Source organism: Pogoniulus pusillus, chromosome 14 (genome assembly GCF_015220805.1).
Source record: "Pogoniulus pusillus isolate bPogPus1 chromosome 14, bPogPus1.pri, whole genome shotgun sequence".
Lineage (NCBI taxonomy): Eukaryota > Metazoa > Chordata > Aves > Piciformes > Lybiidae > Pogoniulus > Pogoniulus pusillus.
Window position 1 is genome coordinate 20,246,886 of NC_087277.1, and position 16,164 is coordinate 20,263,049.

At 52.0% G+C, this 16,164-nt stretch overlaps 2 protein-coding genes across 3 annotated transcripts in view; both read left to right on the plus strand.

Annotated features, from left to right (window-relative positions):
- ARHGAP39 (Rho GTPase activating protein 39) overlaps positions 1–12,502 on the plus strand; it is a 106,362-nt gene extending 93,860 nt beyond the window's left edge. Inside the window, exons 5-11 of one of the 2 annotated variants that reach the window (XM_064154448.1) lie at positions 139–700; positions 4,407–4,499; positions 7,033–7,106; positions 8,098–8,297; positions 8,731–8,822; positions 8,909–9,078; positions 9,290–12,502. In XM_064154448.1, the coding sequence (XP_064010518.1) occupies positions 139–700; positions 4,407–4,499; positions 7,033–7,106; positions 8,098–8,297; positions 8,731–8,822; positions 8,909–9,078; positions 9,290–9,484 (1,386 nt within the window). In that variant the 3' untranslated portion in view covers positions 9,485–12,502. The remainder of the gene's footprint in view (positions 1–138; positions 701–4,406; positions 4,500–7,032; positions 7,107–8,097; positions 8,298–8,730; positions 8,823–8,908; positions 9,079–9,289) is intronic. The other variant, XM_064154449.1, reaches the window with a different exon arrangement.
- Positions 12,503–13,695: 1,193 nt separating this feature from the next.
- C14H8orf82 (chromosome 14 C8orf82 homolog) lies at positions 13,696–16,108 on the plus strand. The gene is made up of 3 exons (XM_064154457.1): positions 13,696–14,040; positions 14,192–14,240; positions 15,104–16,108. The coding sequence occupies exons 1-3, from the start codon at positions 13,900–13,902 to the stop codon at positions 15,583–15,585; spliced, it is 672 nt and encodes a 223-aa protein (XP_064010527.1). The 5' UTR covers positions 13,696–13,899; the 3' UTR covers positions 15,586–16,108.
- Positions 16,109–16,164: the final 56 nt, after the last annotated feature.

A 16,164-nucleotide genomic window follows, 5' to 3' on the forward strand; every position in this document is an offset into this window, starting at 1 on the left:
TGGTTGATTGGTTGGTCTGTTGGTTGGTTAGTTGGTTGGGTGGCTTGGTGGTCAGCTGATTGGTTGGTTGGTGGATCAATTGGTTGCTTGCTTTGGCAGCCACTGCTAACACTGACTTGCCTGGCTGTTGTCTCCTAGTCGGAGGACCTCGGTGCCTGCGCCCAGTTCGAGAGCAGCAGACAGACCAGGAACATGATGCCTAGTGCCAGCTGTGTCTTCCCCACCTTCAACCTACGCAAGCCCTCCTCAGAGACGGACATTGAGAACTGGGCCTCCAAGCACTTCAACAAGCACACCCAAGGGCTCTTCCGTAGGAAGGTGTCCATAGCCAACATGCTGGCCTGGAGCAGCGAGTCCATCAAGAAACCCATGATCATGACCAATGACCGTAACGTCAAGAAGGAGGCCTGTGAGATCTTTAAACTGATTCAGATGTACATGGGGGACCGGCGGGCCAAGACGGACCAACTCAGCGTGGCCTTGGAGATCGCCACCAAAGGTTGGAGCATGCAGGGGCTGAGAGATGAGCTCTACATCCAGCTGTGCCGACAGACCACCGAGAACTTCCGTTATGAGAGCCTGGCCAGGGGCTGGGAGCTCATGGCCATTTGTCTGGCTTTTTTCCCACCCACTCCCAAATTTCATTCCTACCTTGAAGGATACATTTACAGGCACATGGATCCAGTGAATGACACCAAAGGTAAGACAGAAACCACTGCCTGGTGGGTTTGATTTCTGCTGACCTTCCAACCTGTATTATTATTTTGCTCTTTTCCCCCTCACCTTCATGAGTCTCCACACTGAAAGGTGGGGAGGAACTCATCCAACCAGCCTTCTGGAGGTGCCACCAGCCCAGTGGTGCCTTCACCACTAGCTTTTCTTCCCCAGCACATGGAAAACCAGTGTGAGACTCAACACAAATGAGATTTGACACCTTTTCTGCAGGCTCAGTGTCACCTTGGCTCTGGGCGGCCATAAGCAGGAGGTCCTTGCACTTCTTCTTGCCTCTTAGTTCTCTATGGTTTGAGCTTTATGGAATGAAAATGGGAATTGGAGCTGGTGGCTGGATGAGCCTCAGGCCCAGCAGCTCCAGAATGATCCCTTCCAACCCAAATCATTCCAAGATTCTGTGATTCCTTCATTGTCATCATCATCACCATCTCCAGAAGCTTATTCTGGATTCTCAAGTAGCTTTGGATCAAAACAAGCCCCATGATGCAAGGAGAACCATTTGATCCCCACCTTCCAAGATGGTTTTTGGTCATGGTACATAGAAGAGCCATAAATTTGAGCTGCTTGATCCCAAATGGTGGGACTTGTAGGAGCTACTCTCCAGCCCTGGGCTTGACCATCCCCGCTTCTTAACTGCAGGTGCCATCTTATGGGTGAGGTGACTTGGTCTGGCAGGGACATAGGAATGGTCAGTGTCTACCACAAGTCTGGTACTGCTGACCACCCCACTCTCTGCTTGCTGGCTGGAGAGTTGGGCATCCCTGAGTCCCATGGGTTGGTGGCATCTACAGTGTGTGGAGGAGGCAAACATGGAGGTCCATGAGGTGCCCTGTTAGCATTATTGGTCAAGCAGCCTCAAGAGATGAAGCTCAAACTGCTCTGCTTGGTTTTGGGTGCCTTCTGGTTCCTTGTGGACCAAGTATGGAGGGCACATGGAGCTACGGTTGTTCTGCTCAGCTTGAAGAACAGCGGAGATGAATCCAAATGACATGTCCATGGGTAAAGTTGTGGGGTGGTGGAGAAAGTCATGACATGGCTGGATGTCCCAACATCCCATGGGATGGTGACATCTCGCAGTGGGTGGTGGGTAAAGGAGAGATGGGGGTCCAGGAGGTCCCAAGTTTCCACCATTGTCTGAAAAGCCTCAGAAGAACTGCTCTGGTTGGTTTTGGGTGCCCTTTGGCTCCTCATGAACCAGATATGGAGGACACATGGAGCCATGGTGGATCTGCCCAGCTTGGGGAGGAGAGGAAATGAACCCAAGCGAGGTGTCCAGGTGAGGTTGCTGAGGACACTTTGGGCAGCAGCAGAGATATGGAGCTCCTGCTGGATTTAGCACATCGGTGGTGAAGAACCTGAGGTGAGCCAACAGAAGAAGGTCCCAGCAGCAGAGAAGTCCTGTGGCCAGCTCCACCCCAGCAGTGACCCCAGCATGGCCCCACTGGTTCCATTGTTTCCATCCCCTTTGTCTCTGTTCGTTTTCCTGCAGTTTGGCCCTGGTTTCCAGCAGCTGATTGATGGGCACCAAGGCTCGGGGTGACAACTGGGCATGGCCACCTGCAGCTTTCATTGCCACTTTGAGTTCCAGTTTGGGTTCCATTGACTGTTTGTTTGCAGTTTTGTTCTCATTCAGTTGTTTTCTTGCAGCTTTCTTTGCACTTTTAGTTTCCTAATTTTCTTTTGTTCATTTTTTTACCTCCTATCTCCATTATTTTTCTTTTACTTCACTTTTACTTTTGGGTTTCTTTTCCTTTCTTTTTATTTCCAGCCTTGTTTTCACTGATCTTTATGTTATTTCAGTTTTCCTTCCAGGATCTTCTTAAGTTAGCTTTTATTAACAAAGGTTTTGGTTTCAGTTGGTTTTGTTTTATTTGAGCTTTATTTTCAGTTTTCAGTTCTTTTTATTTCTAGGTTTAATCTATTTTTCTGTTATTTCAGTTTTATTTGCAGGGAGTTATTACTAATATTTATTATTTCAGTTTTATTTCTAGATTTTGGGGGGGGGCATTTCCATTTATTCCATTTTTATTTTAATTTTCTATTTCTATTTATTTTTTGTTTCATTATTTCACCTTTACTCTCAGTTTTTGTTTTACTTTTTGACTTTCAGTTTTCATTTCTTGCTTCATGTTTAATTTTTTTCAGTTTTATTTTCAGTTCTCTTTTCAATGATTTCTATTTTTATTGTAATTTGTTGTAATTTTATGTTTCCAGCTTTCCTTTTAGTTCTATATTTTCAGTTTTATTTTTATTTTATATTTTTATTTTCATTATTTCAGTTTTGTTGTCAATATTTATTCTACTTTATTTCTATTTTCAGGTTTAGTTTCTTTTAATTTTCATTCTTTCAGTTTTAGTCTCAATTTTTATCCTACTTTATTTTTATTTTCGGGTTTAGTTTCTTTTAATTTCCATTATTTCAGTTTTATTCTCAATATTTATTCCACTTTATTTCTATTTCCAGGTTTAGCTTCTTTTAATTTCCATTATTTCAGTTTTATTCTCAATTTTTATTCTACTTTATTTCTATTTTCAGGTTTAGTTTCTTTTATTTTTCATTCTTTAAGTTTTATTCTCAATTTTTATGCTGTTTTATTTTTCTTTCCAGGTTTAGTTTCTATTAATTTTCATTATTTCAGGATTATTCTCAATTTTTATTCTACCTTATTTTTCTTTTCAAGTTTAGTTTCTCTTAATTTCAATTCTTTCAGTTTTATTCTCAATTTTTATTCTGCTTTATTTTTCTTTCCCGGTTTAGTTTCTTTTAAGTTTCATTATTTCAGTTTTATTCTACTTTATTTCTATTTTCAGGCTTAGTTTCTTTTAATTTTCATTCTTTAAGTTTTATTCCCAATTTTTATTCTGCTTTATTTTTCTTTCCAGGTTTAGTTTCTTTTAATTTTCATCATTTCAGTTTTCAATTTTTATTTCACTTTATTTTCAATTTTAGTTTAATTTCTTTTTATTTCTCATTTTAGTTCCTTGTGATTTATTTCCATTTTCTTTTCCTTCAGTTTTATTTCCAGTTTTATTTCAATTATAATTCGTTTTCATTTTCCATTTTAGATTCATTTTATTTTATATTTTCCTTTCTTATTGATTTTTCACCCTCATTTTCCTTTTTTCTGATTGCTTTTCCTTTATTTTGATTTTTTCATTGTTGATTTTCTCTCCTTGTTGTTGTTTTACTTTTAATTTGGGGTTTCTAATGACTTCCTTGTTTATTTTATTTGGGTTTATTTAAATTTCTTTACTGATATTTTAATTTAACTTCTTTTTTTACTATTTTTAATTTAAATTTTACTTTTCATTTTCATTTTTTCCTTTAATTTTAATTCTTTTTCCTTGCTGTTGTCTTTATTTCCCTTTTATTTTGTTTTAATCTATTTTTTATTGCTTGATTTCCTTTTTAAATTCCTGTTTCTTTTTAGTTTTTTTATTTCACTTTTCTTTTTTCCCCTTTAATTTTCTTTTCAATTTCTGTTTTTATTTCCTCTCTCATTTTTATTTCCATGTCCATTGTGTGCCCCCACATTTTACTCCCTGTGTATTTGATGTCCTCCTGCAGCCGTTTCCATTTTGATTTCCATTGTAATTTCTGTTTCCATTTCCACCCCTGCTGTTCCTGTTCCGTTCCCATTCCCTTCCCGCTCCTCCTGTTGTTCCCTCCCCAGTTTTCCGGCACATTCAGGAGCTCCTGGCCAGGACCCACCAGAAGAAGCAAAAATTGAGAAAGAAACCGCGAGCCCCCAGCCCGCAGCAGCAGGGTAGGGCCAGCACCCCCACCCCAACACCCAGACACTCCAAAACAGACCCAAAATCACCCAAACTAACCCCCAAATAACCCCCAGTCACCCCAACTAACAAAAAACCTCTCCAAAACAACAGAAAATAATCCCAAATACCTCAGAACCCCAAAAATCACCCAAACTAACCCCAGAACACCCCCAAATACTTCAAAATCACCGAACCACCCCAAACTAATTCCAAACGTTCCAGAATACCCTAAAACATTACTAAATACTCCAAAATAACTCAAACTAAACCCAAAATCACCCAAACTAATCCCCAAACACCCCAGAATACTCTAACCCCAGAACACCTCAAAACAACTCCAAAATCACCTAAGCTAACCCCAAAATGCCCCAAACTAACCCCAGAACACCCCAAAAATAAAAACTAACCCCAAAAAAACTCAAAAACCCCAAAATCATCTAGACTAACCCCTTAACACCCCAAAATACTCCCAAATAAACTAACCCTGGGACACCCAAAATCAAACCACCCCCAAAACACTTCAACACACCCCCATAAATGACCCAAACTAACACCCAAATATCCCTAGATAACCCCAAAATACTCCTGATGTCACCCAAACTAACCCCTAAACACCCCAAAGCCACCCAAACTAACCCCCAAACACCCCAAAACCTCCTGAACAGGCAGGTTGGTGCCTCACCACGTGAAGCCCCTCAGAAGCTGCCCCAGGTTCTCCTCAGTGACCCCAAGGTGGACATTCATGGTCCTCAGCACTGCAGCCACCACCCCTGGGGTGGGGCCACCTGGGATCAGCTTCTTTCCCAGTGTCCCTCAGGGGTGAAATCTTCATATCCCAGATGGAACCATGAGGTTCCCACCACAAGGTGAGGATCTCAACCACCGGTGATGGTAGGGCAGCTAGAGCTGGAGAGGTGGAGGACCTCAGGAGATGGCTTCAGTAGTGTCCACCGGTCATGGTTATTGGTCAGTGTGTTAAGAAGAGTGTGTCCAGCAGATCAAGGGAGGTTCTCTTCCCCCTCAGCTCTGCCCTCTTGAGTACTGTGTTCAGTTTGGGCTCCCCAGTTGAAGAGGACTTCTGCTGGAGAGAGTCCAAGGGAGGGCTATGAGGATGGTGAGAAGACAGGAGCACTGATGAGGAGAGGCTGAGGGACCTGGGGCTGCTTAGTCTGGAGAAGAGAAGACTGAGAGGGGATTTAATGAGTGTCTGTAGGTATCTGAGGGCTGGGGGTCAGGAGCAGGGGGACAGGCTCTGCTCACTGCTCCCTGGGGTAGGACAAGGAGCAAAGGGTGTAAGCTGCAGCACAGGAGGTGCCACCTCTACACAAGGGGCAACTGCTTTACTGTAAGGGTCCCAGAGCACTGGAACAGGCTCCCCAGAGAGGCTGTGGAGTCTCCTTCTCTGGAGCCTTTCAAGGCCTGTCTGGATGTGTTCCTCTGTGACCTGAGCCAGATTGTATGGTCCTGCTCTGGCAGGGGTGTTGGACTCTTTGGGTCCCTTCCAGCACCTGGCATCCTGTGGTCCTGTGATCAGTGACATAGAGGTTGGGAGCAAGTGTCCTCTCAGGCGTTTGGAGGTGATACCAAGCTGAATGGTGGAGTTGACCCACCCTGAAAGACCTGGACATGGTAGAGGAGGGGGCCCAAGTGAACTTCATGAGGTTCAACCAGGCCAAGGGCAAGGTCTAGCACCTGAGTCAGGGCAACCCCCATCATCATATGGGCTGGGAGATGAAGGCTGGAAGAGTAGAGAAGGACCTGGGGAGACCAGGAGGTGACAAATGGGACATGAGACAGCAAGGTGAGCTCACCACCCAAAAAACCAACCATCTCCTAGGCTGCATCCCAAAATCTGATCTATTTGAAGATGTCCCTGCTCACTGCAGGTGGACTGGACAAGGCAACCTTCAGAGGTTCCTTCCACGCTGAACCAGTCTATGAATGGGCACCAGACTTGAGATCACCCAACCCTGCACATCCCCCAACTTCTGGGGTGGTCCAGAAGGTACCACCAGATCCTTGGGGCTCTTGGCTGCAGGCTATTGGAGTGTATGCCTCTGGATGAGACTGTTGGCAGCATGGGGATGCACCAAGGGTGGTGTCTCCTTGTTGAAGAACAATCAAGAGGAGGGGACAGATGGTGAGGAGAGGGATGAGGGTGGAAGTGGTGGCATCAGGAGAAGTGGGATGGTGGAGGGGAGGTGAAGATGGAAGCCCCAGAACTGGGACATCCCTGCACAAGGCTACCAAAGAGGATGGAACAAAGGTGACTCCAGGGTTCCACGTTTGGTGGATGGGAGGACATAGCTTCTCCAAGCTCCTGACATGTTTGAGGAGCAAGTTGAGTTGTGAGGGACAATCCCTAAAAGAAGGGTCCCAGAGACAGGGGGGACACCTTGTCCTCCTCAGAACCCTTCCCGAGGAGCTTCATGGCAGGGGATAGACCACCACCAAGACCAGTCATGACCTCTCCAAGACCAACTCTATGATGGCTTCATGACCTCCCCATTCTTTCCCTTCCAGGGGTGGCCATCAGCACTTATGCCAAGTACTGCTACAACAAGCTGCAGAAGGCAGCTCTGACAGGAGCCAAGAAGGTATGGTCCAGCCCTTGGGTGTGAAGAAGGTGGCCAGCCCACTAGCTAGGACCACCACAGGGGTTGATGGGCTTTGGGGATGGGGTCTGGAGGAGGAGGAGTGAAGCTGGAGCGTGGTGGGAAGCATAGGAGCATGGGCTAGGTCTGTGATGATGTTCTGGACGTCTCCAATGTGGTTTCATCATTGCTGCAAGACCTCTGGGGAACTTCTGGGGACCTTCTCCATCCCACCATACACATCCACTGTTTCCATCCTTTCTCATGCCACCATGCACACATCCACTGCATCCTCCATGTCTTCTCCAACCCACCACACACATCCACTGTGTCCATCTCTTCTCTATGCTATCACATGTCCACTGCATCCATCTCTCCTTCTCCATCCCACCATACACATCTGTTCCATCTTTCTTGTCTCCATTCCACCATGCACATGTCCACTGTGTCCATCTCTTCTCCATCCCAGCACACAGATCTGGTCAATCCATCCCTTCTCCATCCTACCATATCTCCAGCCAATCACATGTTCTGTGTAGTGGGGAGATCACCAGTGCCCTCCTGTGACCAAACCACCTGCCCCACCAGAGAAGGAACCCAGAGGTGCTGGTGCCACTGCTTCAACCACGCCGCTTCTGATGTCCAGAAGCATCCAAGAGCCATGGGTTGTCCTCCTTCCTACATGGCTTATTGGTGTAGATGCTCCAACATGGCCATGGTCCCATAGCAGAGCATGGAGGTCTCACCGAGCACCATGGAGAGTCTCCAGGTCTGGAATCAAGATGGAGGGTGGAGGCACCTTCCCACCTGATGCCACTGGAGACTTTGGCCAAGTTGGCTGGAGTTCACCCATAGCTCCATCTACCATCACACCATTGGTTTGAGCTCTGGAGCTTGGCCATGGAGGTGCTGGGCATTAAGCAGGACCTTCACATGACTGTGAGGGCACTAACCGCATCTCCTGGCAGCCCCTGTGACCTCCCATCTCTCCCAGGGCTTGAAGAAACCCAACATTGAGGAGATCCGTCACGCCAAGAACGCCGTCTTCAACCCGTCCATGTTTGGCAGCTCGCTGCAGGACATCATCGCCATGCAGAAGGAGCGGTACCCTGACCGGCAGCTGCCCTGGGTGCAGACCCGCCTCTCCGAGGAGGTCCTGGCCCTCAACGGGGACCAAACCGAGGGCATCTTCAGGTAAAGCCATCTCCAGCTGCAAGGAGATCCCCCCAGGATGGTGACAACCTGGAGCTTCTCATGGAGGAAACCATGATGAGACACCTTCTTATGGGGCAGCTGGCCACTTCCCTATGTCTCCATGGATGTCTTTCGCCTCCCGTGGGGCAGAGAGAAGCCCCTCAACTTCTTGCACCAAAGCTGTGAGGATTTGTCCACAGCACAGTGATGCCCATTTTCTGGTGCCCACCAGAGCCATGTCAGGGTCTTGGGGTCTCCAAGTAGCACCCAGCCCTACAATGATTCCAGATGTCACTATGGGGCAACAACCAGGTCCCAAGATGGCTCCATCCCCACCTGATGTCCCCTTTTGGCTTTCCTTGAGACAACCTCAAAGCTGGGTAGGTGAGTCCCCATCTCTTGGCTAGGGACCAATATCTCTTCCCTCCTGCAGAGTTCCTGGTGACATCGATGAGGTCAATGCCCTCAAGCTTCAGGTGGACCAGTGGAAGATCCCCACCGGCTTAGAGGACCCCCACGTTCCTGGTAGGACCTTGGAGATCTTGTGTGGGGGTACAAGATCCTGTCCTTCATCCACCAAGCCTCACATCTCCTCCTCTTCTCCACCTCAGCCTCTCTGCTGAAGCTCTGGTACCGGGAGCTGGAGGAACCTCTGATCCCTCATGAGTTCTACGAGCAGTGCATCACCCACTACGAGAACCCCGAGGCAGCCATCGCGGTTGTCCACTCTCTGCCCAGGATCAACAAAATGGTGCTGTGCTACCTCATCCGCTTCCTACAGGTACCACCAGCACCTCCCCGTGTCACCCCTTCCTGGGGCCACCTCCTGACCCCCTTGCTTCTCTTAAGGTAGTTTTGGGTTCCTCAAGTTGATTTGGGAGGTTAAGCACCTCAGCAACCCTCATCTTATCCAAGAACTGGGAGGTCTGCATGGTTTCTCCACCTATCTCCCACCACCTCACCAATCTTCACCTTCCTCTCCCCACCTCCAGGTGTTTGTGCAGCCGGCCAACGTGGCTGTCACCAAGATGGACGTCAATAACCTGGCCATGGTGATGGCCCCCAACTGCCTGCGCTGCCAGTCGGACGACCCGCGGATCATCTTCGAGAACACCCGCAAGGAGATGTCCTTCATCCGCGTCCTCATCCAGCACCTCGACACCAGCTTCATGGAGGGTGTCCTATAGCAACCGCCACACATTGTCCCCACCCCACCCACGAGTCTTCTCCTCTCTGACCCCACCTGGGTTGAGGAGCATAGGTTCTGTGCTCCTCAAGGTTCTTCAAGGACCCTGCAGGGGTGGCTTGTGTCCATCTTCGTCCCCATCCAACTTGTCCTACAGCAGGACATGGGACTTTTCCTCAAGCCCCTTGGTGACCTTCTGGCCATCTCACTGCCCACCTCTTCGGAGGGATTGGCCATTTTGGGGGTCTCCAGGGATGGCAGCATCCACCTTGGGGATGGGTGATGTCTCCATCCTGGGTGTCCTATGGTCATGGGTGGCAGCAGGTGACAATGTGGAAGACCAGGGAGGTCAAAAGAAGATGGAGGAGACCCATCCAATGGGACCATGTTCCCATCAACAGGAGCTCCACATCTCCATTGGGATTGGGTCTCTGGCTGAGAGCAGAGCTGTGGGGCAGCCATGGGGCAGGGAGGACATCCAGGGCCAGGAGAAGACACCAGTGCTGAGCTGAGTTGGTGTCTAGTACTCGGAGAACATGGGACATCGAGGACCAGAGTGTCCCAGTGCCAAGAGAGGCCCAGCCCATGGACACTGCTGGGGGCATCTGATGGCAGAGCTGGGTGCACCAAGGGGTGGGTGCTGAGGAGGGCCCTTTGGGAGTTGTGGCCCAGGGTTGGTTGTCCACCTTGGGGTGTGGCAGGGACCCATCTCACCATGTGTTGGCACCACCAGACCTGTCTCAGAACCCATCAGGTCTGTTTGGCCTTGCTGCCATCACAGGACCCATCATCTGCTCCTGGCCTTGAAAGGCCCATCCTGACCCACATCATCTCTGCTTGGCTCTGCTGGACTCATCTTGATGTCTGTCATCTCCAATTGCTCCTCCTGGATCTGTCTTGGTGCCCATCATCTCTGCTTAACCTTGCTGGGCCCATCTTGATACCTGTCATCTCCTCCTGCTCCTGGTCAACCCATCTTGGCACTCATCATCTCCTTCTTCTCCTGAACCCGTCTTAGTGCCCATCATCTCCTGCTCCTCCTGGACCTATCTTGGTGTCCATCACCTCCTCCTGCTTCTAGCCACCCATCATGGCGCTCATCATCTGCTCCTCCTGGACCAGTCTTGGCACTCATCTCGGCACCCATCTCCAGATCCTGAACCCATCTTGGCACTCATCATCTCCTGGTCCTGCCCAGTGTCTTGGTGCCCCTCATCTCTGCTTGGCCCTAATGGGCCCGTCTTGGTGCCCTTCATCTCATTCTCCTGGCCAGTTCATCTTGGCACTCATCAACTCCTTGTCCTCCTGGACACATCTTGGTCTCCGTCATCTCCTCCTGGTCCTGTCCAACCCATCCTGGCACCCATCTCCTCCTGCTTCTGGCCTACCCATCATCTCCTGATCTTCTTAGACACATCTTGGGGCAAATCATCTCCTCCAGGTACTGCTCAGTCTACCCTGGCACCCATCTCTTTCTGCTCCTAGTCAACCTGTCATGTCCTCGTCCTCTTAAACCCATCTTGATTCCCATCATCTCCTGCTCCTGGTCAGCCCATCATCTCCTGCACCTCCTAGACCCATCTTGGTACTTATCATTTCCTGGTCCCCTAGACACATCTTGGTGCCCATTGCCTCCTCCAGGTGCTGCTCAACCCATCTTGGCACCCATCTCCTTTTACCCATCATCATCTGCTCCACTTAGACACATCTTGGTGCCCATCATGTGGTCCTCCTGGACATACCTTGGCACCCATCGTGATCTGCTCCTCCTGCACCACCCACTTGACCACCTCCTTATGTTATTTCCCATCCCCACCACTGGAACTCCCCCACACCCCATCCAGGAAGTGTCCCCCCACCCTACAGATGCCCCCCAAGTGCCTTCAGGGCCAAGTGGGGCCATAGAGGGCAGCCACTGGGCAAGTGGGGGGCACCCACTGGGTGTACACCCATCAGAGGATCAAGATCTATAGGAGTTACTAATTAGGACCCTCTAATTAAGCTATTTTTGACAGGGGAGGTGTCCCCAAAGTGAGGGTCTCCCAGATGGGAGGGTCACCAGAATGGATGGAGCTCAGAGTTGGGGGTCACCAGAGCAGAAGCACTCTAGAGTGAGGAGCACCCAAGATGATAGGTGGGGTCTGCAGGGTGGTCCCCAGAGGAGAAAGTCCTTGGAAGGGGAGGGGCAGAGGGGTTGTGAGTCACCCCCTATAGAGAGTCTCCAAGATGGGGGGGGGCAAAGATGGGAGAGTCACCCAAATGGGTGGTCTTCAGGGGGGCACCAGAACAGGACCACCCCAGGGTGGGGGGCAGCCAATATGGTGGGGCTGTGGTCTCCAGGGTGGTCCAAAGAACCTCGAGTGGGGGTGTGGTTCCTAGAGTGGGCGGGACTCAAAATATGGTGGGCAGGATCCAGGTTGGTCCCTGGGGAGCTGTCCCCAAAAGGAGGAGTCCCTAAGGCTGTAGAACCCAAAGCTGGGGGTCCCCAAGGTGGTGGAATCCCCAGAGGGGTGCTCCCCAAAATGTGAGAGTCCCCAGGGTGGGGAGGTCCCCCAGGCAGGAGCACCTCAGGGTTGGAAGGGGGCGGGGTCACCCAAGGTGGAGGATGTCCCCAAATGGGGGATCTCCCCAGGAGGGGGGGGGTGGTCTCCAGAGTTTGGAGGGGTCACCCAACACTACCTCCCAGCTCTGCTCACTGCCAGGGGATGGGGACACACACATACAAAAACACGGTGCCAGGGGGGTCCCCACTCCCCCCCCTTAACATCAGCTAATTAAGACTCATTAATTCCTCCCCACCTCCCATTTGAGTCCCTTTTTGCCCCATTTTGGGTTTATTTATTGTTAAAATAAGGCAAAAAATTCTATAAGGGACAAAACAAAATCCACCATCCCCCCCCTTCCACCCAGCGAGCTGGGGGGGGTGGCTTCTGACTGGGGGATGTATAGAAGCCCTGCCCACCCCCCCACCCCCACCCCACCCATCCCCGCGTGTGAATAAAGCAACGTATGGAGACAACCCACGGGAGCAGCCCTTCACTGGGGCAGGAGGGCTGGGCAGGCTGGGGGCTCTGAGGGGCTAAAAGTGGGGGCTGGGGGGGTTGTGCCCTGTATGTTTTGTAGGGGCTTCTGTATGCTCTGCAGGGGTCTGTGTAACCCCCACCCGGGAGGTGCACAGGGACACCCGTGCCCTGTGGAGTGTCCGTGGGTCATCCACCGCCACGCAGCATCGCTAGGGACACCCCTGCCCAGACCATCTGTCCCCTGCAGGGACATAAGTGGCTCAGCCACCACTATGCCATCATATAGAGGAGCCCTACCCAAGCCACAGAGCTCCTCCGGGGGCATGTTTGGGTCGTCCACCGTCACACAGCAGCCACGGAGACACCCACCCAGACCACGCATCCCCCCTCGGGTCCATACAGCCCCCAGCCTGGCCGTGCACCTCCCGGAGGGCACTCCCCACGGACCCCCACAGGCCACCAGGGATCGTGGCTGGCTGTAGGGGCTCTGGATGCTGGTGGGGTGTGGGTGTCTGTAGGGGCTCTGTCGAGGCTATGGGTGTCTGTAGAGTCTCCTGCGTGTCTCTAGGGGCTCTGAGCATCTATGGAGGGCTCTGCATGTCAGGAGAAGGCTGTGGTGTCTCTAGGGGCTCTGAGCACCTATAGGTGTCAGGAGAAGGCTGTGCTGTCCCTAGGGGCTCTGAGCACCTATAGGTGTCAGGAGAAGGCTGTGCTGTCCCTGGGGGCTCTGAGCACCTATAGGTGTCAGGAGAAGGCTGTGCTGTCCCTAGGGGCTCTGAGCACCTATAGGTGTCAGGAGAAGGCTGTGCTGTCTCTAGGGGCTCTGAGCACCTCTAGGTGTCAGGAGAAGGCTGTGCTGTCCCTAGGGGCTCTGAGCACCTATAGGTGTCAGGAGAAGGCTGTGCTGTCTCTAGGGGCTCTGAGCACCTATAGGCGTCAGGAGAAGGCTGTGCTGTCCCTAGGGGCTCTGAGCACCTATAGGTGTCAGGAGAAGGCTGTGCTGTCCCTAGGGGCTCTGAGCACCTATAGGTGTCAGGAGAAGGCTGTGCTGTCCCTAGGGGCTCTGAGCACCTATAGGTGTCAGGAGAAGGCTGTGCTGTCCCTAGGGGCTCTGAGCACCTATAGGTGTCAGGAGAAGGCTGTGCTGTCTCTAGGGGCTCTGAGCACCTCTAGGTGTCAGGAGAAGGCTGTGCTGTCCCTAGGGGCTCTGAGCACCTATAGGTGTCAGGAGAAGGCTGTGCTGTCCCTAGGGGCTCTGAGCACCTATAGGTGTCAGGAGAAGGCTGTGCTATCCCTAGGGGCTCTGGGTTCCGGTAGGTTGCAGGTTCCACCCGGAGCGGCCCAAACGGACCCACTTCCGCCGTGAGTTCCGCTGCCCGGCCCCGGTAGCACCATGAGAGCGCCACCGGCCCGCTCCTTTCGCCTGCTCCCCGGAGCCTGCGGGACGCCAGCGCCCGGGCTCGTCTACCAGCAGGGGCAGAGCCCAGAGCCGCGGATCCGGGAGTACTTTTACTACGTCGATCATCAAGGGCAGGTACCGCAGCGGGGACGGGGTCCGGTGCGGGCCCAGGCCTCAGGCTGGGCCCTGCTGCCCGCCGCTGCCGGAGCCGCAGCCGGTGTGTGCCGGGAGCGGGGAGCGGCTCCTGGCGAGAGGGGTTTGAGGGCTCTGTCCCCGTTTCTTGCAGCTTTTCCTGGATGACACCAAAGTGAAGAATTTCGTCACTTGCTTCAAAGGTAGAAACCTGCCCCGGAGTGACCCCGAACCCTCACGGCGCTGCCGCCGGTCTGCCCCTCCCGGGCCGCCGCGGGGGCGGCTGTTAGGCCAGGGGGGAGCATTCATTCGGGGTGGTTCTTTAATTAGAGCCTCGTTTTAATCAGGATCTAAGCCTTAATTCGAGTCTCGTCCTTAGTCAAGACCTGAGCCTTCATTAGGGCATCCTTACCAGGGTTAAACCCTTAACTGGGTCCCCGTCGCTGACTGGGGTCTCACCCTCAGTGCGAGTCTGAGCCTGGCTGGGAGCTGAGCCTCACCCGCAGCCTGGTCCTGAGCATCCTTAACGGTGCTGAGTTTGTCTCATCCCACTGGGATCTGTCATCAGGAAAGAACTGAGAACTCGGGACTCAATCCTTAACTGGGCTTTGATCCTTAGCTGGAATCTGACCCTTAGCTGAGACCCAGTCTCAAACCAGGATCTCATCTTTCGTCAGGATCCAATCCTTAACAGCTGAGATCTCAGGATCTGGTTCTTAACTGGGGTCAGGTATTGAGCTGAGATCCATCCTGAGTTTGGTCTGATTTTTGTTATCCTTAATTTGGGTCTGTTCCACCACCAGACAACCCCCCCAAAATTATGTTCCATCACCAACCAATCTCCCCACATGGCACCCCACCACCATAGGCTGCTCCAACGCAGCATCCCACTACCAGATAACCCCCCAAAACAGGGTCCCATCACCGAGCGATGCCCTGAAATGATCTCCCACCACCACATCCTGCTTCTTCACAGCTGAATGCCCCACTGGGGCTGAATTGCCCCTTGGTGGGGTGGTTGGTGGGCCAGGCAGGTGAGGTCACCGCGCCCATCCCATCCCTGCAGATGTGGCCTTCCTCAGCTTCTTCTTCAAACGGCTGGAGCCGAACCGCAGCGGGCGCTACGAGAGCCACTTCCCCTTCCTGTCGCGCTGCGGACGGGAGCGCAACTTCCTGCGCTGTGAGGACCGACCCCTGGTCTTCACCCAGCTCCTGCCCGGCCCTGCTGCCAGCCAGCTCCTCTCCTACTGCGGGGGCGGGCAGAGCCTGGTGGTGCCCTTCCAGCCGCAGAGCCTAGCCATGGCACCAGCAAACGGGCGGCTCTACCACCCGGCACCAGCCAGAGCAGGCGGCGTGGGCCTGGTGCGGTCGGCACTGGCAGTGGAGTGGAGCTCCTGTTTCCAATATGACCAGGGCCCAGAGCAGCCCCCAACACATTTCAACTGGCAGGGGCGCCAGTACCAGCTCACTGGAGAGTTGTTGCCACTGCTGGATGCCAGTGGAGATGAGGAGACGCCAGTTGTGCCCGTGGTGCCACGGCAGGGATGAGGTGGGGGCATGCCAAATGTCACCAGCAGCTTCATGGTGAGGGGTGGTGGAGACTGGCACCAGATCATGGCAACAGTGATGGTGCTGTGGGGTGGGGGCTTGCATGGCAGGTGCCACCACAGTGGGTGCCACCATGATGAGGTGGGTTCTGCTATGGTGAGTGCCACTGTAGTGGGAAGGTTGTTGGCATGGTGGGTGTCACAGTGGTGAGGTAGGTGTCGTGATGGTGGGGACGTTGCTACCATGATGGATTTCATGATGGTGAGATGGGTAGCACCACAGTGGGTGTCACCAGGGTGGGACAGGTCCTGCTGTAGTAGGTGAGATGATTGAATGAGTGCTACCATGGTGGGGTGGCTGCTGCCCTGATGAGGTGGGCATTGCCCTGGTGGATGTCATGACAGTGGGATGGTTGCTGTGATAATTTGTGCCATGATGGTGGGGTGGGTGTTGCCATGGCATTATGGGTGCCACCACTTGACCACAATCCCCATTAAAAACTCACTGAACCCCCTGTGGCCAAGCTTTGTTGTTTCCTCAACATCAGGAGCTCCCAGGGTACAGGAGGGGCTTGGGGGT

Bases quoted from the DNA above. Each gene is read 5' to 3' on its own strand.
- C14H8orf82 (XM_064154457.1), top strand. From the start codon at position 13,900: ATGAGAGCGCCACCGGCCCGCTCCTTTCGCCTGCTCCCCGGAGCCTGC. The intron at 14,041-14,191 runs GTACCGCAGCGG...CGTTTCTTGCAG, and splicing joins ACGTCGATCATCAAGGGCAG to CTTTTCCTGGATGACACCAA. The intron at 14,241-15,103 runs GTAGAAACCTGC...CCATCCCTGCAG, and splicing joins TTTCGTCACTTGCTTCAAAG to ATGTGGCCTTCCTCAGCTTC.